Source organism: Myotis davidii, unplaced genomic scaffold (genome assembly GCF_000327345.1).
Source record: "Myotis davidii unplaced genomic scaffold, ASM32734v1 scaffold554, whole genome shotgun sequence".
NCBI lineage: Eukaryota > Metazoa > Chordata > Mammalia > Chiroptera > Vespertilionidae > Myotis > Myotis davidii.
Window position 1 is genome coordinate 1,022,241 of NW_006285312.1, and position 3,795 is coordinate 1,026,035.

At 37.8% G+C, this 3,795-nt stretch overlaps 1 protein-coding gene across 1 annotated transcript in view; it reads right to left on the reverse strand.

Moving 5' to 3' along the window:
* Positions 1-1,262, reverse strand: part of SEPT14 (septin 14) — a 24,092-nt gene extending 22,830 nt beyond the window's left edge. The window contains 1 exon segment of the mRNA XM_015558979.1: positions 1,212-1,262. Coding sequence (XP_015414465.1) covers positions 1,212-1,262 — 51 coding nt within the window.
* Positions 1,263-3,795: the final 2,533 nt, after the last annotated feature.

A 3,795-nucleotide genomic window follows, 5' to 3' on the forward strand; every position in this document is an offset into this window, starting at 1 on the left:
ATATTTTATTAATTTTTTACAGAGAGGAAGGGAGAGGGATAAAGAGTTAGAAACGTCGATGAGAGAGAAACATCGATCAGCTGCCTCCTGCACACTCCCCACTGGGGATGTGCCCGCAACCAAGGTACATGCCCTTGACAGGAATCGAACTCGGGACCCTTGAGTCCACAGGCCGATGCTCTATCCACTGAGCCAAATCGGTTAGGGCAATTAATGCCCCCCCTTTTTTTAATTAATGCCCTTTTAATGTGCACGAATTTCGTGCACCGGGCTACTAGTGGTAAATAAGTGAGGTGATGGATATGTGGATTAACCTGATTATAGTAATCATTTTACTGTGTGTGTGTGTGTGTGTACATATATATAATATCATGTCGAGCATGCTAAATATGTACAGTTGTTATTTGTCAATTACATTTCAATAAAGCTAGAGACCTTTTTAAAAGAGTATCTATGTGTGACTGCTGACTTTTTGGCAAGTCTATAGTAGATGGCTTGAAAACTAGAGATACAGGTATCTCGCACTTAAAAGCCTAATTAATGCACTTGTGAAAATGGGGGTTTACTTCTCTCATAAACCTAGAGCAGAAGCTCTCAAAGTATGGCCCCTTGGCCCCCAAGCACCCTGAGACCCTTTCAAGGTCTTTATAAGGTCAAAATAGTTTTATTAGCACTAAGCTAATTTGCTTTTTCCACTGTGTGGACATTTGCACTGACGGTTCAAAAGCAATGGTGGGTAAAGCTGCTGCTGCTTTAATCAAGGCAGTTGTGCCAAATTGTATTATTATTCACTGCGTTAGTCATGTCACTCATTACGGCAAAAAGAAAAAGGTGAGTACCCTATAAAACACTTAAACTGTATACAAGTGTGATGGCTGTCTTGAGTAGAACAAGTTGTGTCATTGTGAGAAAAGTCATTTCTTTTTTTCCGGAACACCAATTTCAATTGCAAAAAACAATGGACAGATACTTGGTTGTTTCTAAAACAGTGTGCTTTATAACATGAAAAAAATAACTGAAAATGTATCTTGTAAATGATAACATTTGAGCTTTAAAGTTTTTGGAGAACTTGTATCCACCATCATGATCTTGACAGCTTCCTAATACTGACAAACTTTCCCCAAAAAGATTAGTGGTGATACTAACAAATAGAAATTGTTGATATTGTATAATGAGATATGCCAGCATTAAGTAGACTTGGCTTTTCCAACCTCAGCTTTATTGACATTTGAGGCTGTATAATCTTTGTTGTAGAGGGCCATCCTGTGCATTGTAAGATGTTTAGCAGCCTCTCTGGTCTCTAACTAGTGGACGTCACAACCAAACCTGCTTCCAGACATTGCCAAATATTTTCCTGGAGTGTAAAATCACTCCCCACCACCCCATTTCCCCCATTCCCCCGCTATAGCTAAGAACCACTGCCCTAGATAACTTAGTAAACAGATATTTTCCAAATGCCCGATGTGTGATATTACAAAGCCATACATGATTTTACACAGATTTTAATGTAATAAAACAAAAAGTGTATAAATGGTTTCAGATTCTACTGATCTTGTTAAGTTTTGGTGGAGTGTCAAAGAACTATAAATGAACTCAGTGAGAACTTCAACAAATACGTGGGAAACATAAAAATGGCAGAAGAAGGAATAAAGGCAGCCTCTAGGAGCAAAGACTGACTCCTGCTGACAGGCAGCAAGGAAAGGAATACCGCAGTCCTACAACCACAGGAACTGAATTCAACCAACAACTGAATGAGACTAGAGTATATTCTTCCCCAGAGCCTCCAGAATGGAACACAGGCCTGCTGGCATCTTAATTTTAGCCTTGCAAGATTCTAAATAGAGGGACACTGAAGGACACTATGCCTGAAATTTTGCCTTACAGAATTACTAGTGTGTTCATTATAACCGACAAGGAACCTGCCAAACCATCTACTCCCTTTGTATCTGATTGGCAAGCTGAATACAAGCCAGATATTAACATGATAACTGTGTCAAAAAGCAATGGTCAAAAAATTTAGAAAGTTCAAAATGAAATATATCATCACACTGGAATTTCTTCACAAAAATAAGGTTAAAACCAAAGTATATTTGCTTGGCTCCTGGTGAGTAAACATATATTATGGATACTGTTCAATGTGTTTTTTATTCAGGAGTCAATGCCAATGTATATATACTGTATATATAATTCATTTTGAAAGGAAGGGAGATGGAGAGAAAAACATCAATGATGAGAGAGCATCATTCATAAGCTGCCTCTTATGGCCCCCCTATTGGGGATTGAGCCCGCAACCTGGGAATCTGCCTGGCAGGGACTCAAACCAGGAATCAAACCGTGACCCCCTGGTTCATAGGTTGATGGTCAACCACTGAGCAACACTGGCCAGGCAATGCCAATTTTGAAGTGACTGAAAAATTAGCTTTTATGGGTAGTTTGTGTACAACCTCAGGGAGGAATTTTTTTTTTAATTGAGAAAACCTTAATTTCAGTACTATATCAATTAGAATTTGCTAAGCAGGAACTTTGTGGAAAATATTTGAATCTACCATGGGTTATTGAATTAGTAATGTCAATGGTGAACTCTATTTGCTCTCATGGACTTAACCATTGTTAGTTTCAAGAAATTTCATCAAAAATAGAAATTGAAGCCCTGGTTGGGCAACTTAATGTGGAGCATCATACCATGTACCTCCACATACTTAGGTTGTGGGTTTGATCCCCAGTCAGGGCATGTAAGGGAGGCAACTGATGAATGTTTCTCTCTCACATTGATGTTTCTCTCTCTCTCTCTCTCTTATTGATAGATCTCTCTCTCCCTCTCTCTCTCTCTCTCTCTCTCTTTCTCTCTCTCTCCCTTTTCCTCTTTCTCTAAAATCAATTTTTTAAAAAAACCACATATCCTCAGGTGAGTCTTTAATTTTTTTAAAAATTAAGCATCCTGATATACCTTACCACATAGTCAGCAGTTTGATGATTAAAAGTGGTAAAGTTGTGTGTGTGTGTGTGTGTGTGTGTGTGTGTGAACATTTTATTAAGATTTGACCTCAGGGCCAAGATCTAAATTTTTCTACATGAAAAGAACTGCCCTTAATCACTTATCAAACACTGAATGGCTTTGGAAATTAGCTTTTGCTGCAAACTATGAATTCAACCTAAAATTACAAGATAAAACAGCTTATACCATAACTTTTACTGTAGTCATTTCGATGAAAACTAACATTGTTTGAATCACAAGTGACGTTAAGCTGCTTTATAAACTTGCAGTGCTGTCAAAATCTAAAACCAGAAGTGAGATCCCTATCCTCACACAAAATTAGGAGAGATCACATCTTTTTACAGGCGCAAATTATTGTTCCAATCTCATTTTCAGACCGCTGTGCAGGTGCGAAGGACGTTTCCTTATTCCAAAATTCACTTTACTGTGCAGTTGAGGCGATGCTACTTAACCTTTATTTAGAAGTGATTAGTCTGACATTCAATGACATGCTAGCAGGTGAATGTAATGGGATTCTATAGACACCTTCCAAGCAGTGAATATGTTCAATGTAAATCATATGCTATGGATATCCGGATTTGCCAGTATCTATTTATTTGAAGCGTTTTCGAAGATGGAAGTATATATGATTTCATCAAACAGATGAACGTTCACAATCTATTTGATGATGGAAAACTAACTTTGAATCCCAATTAAGCAAAATATTATCTCCACTAAAAGAATTCCATTCTTCTCATCAGTAGACCTGTATTGCCAAATAAAAAATGTACTCAATCGTTACTATCATATGTAGAGTCTCG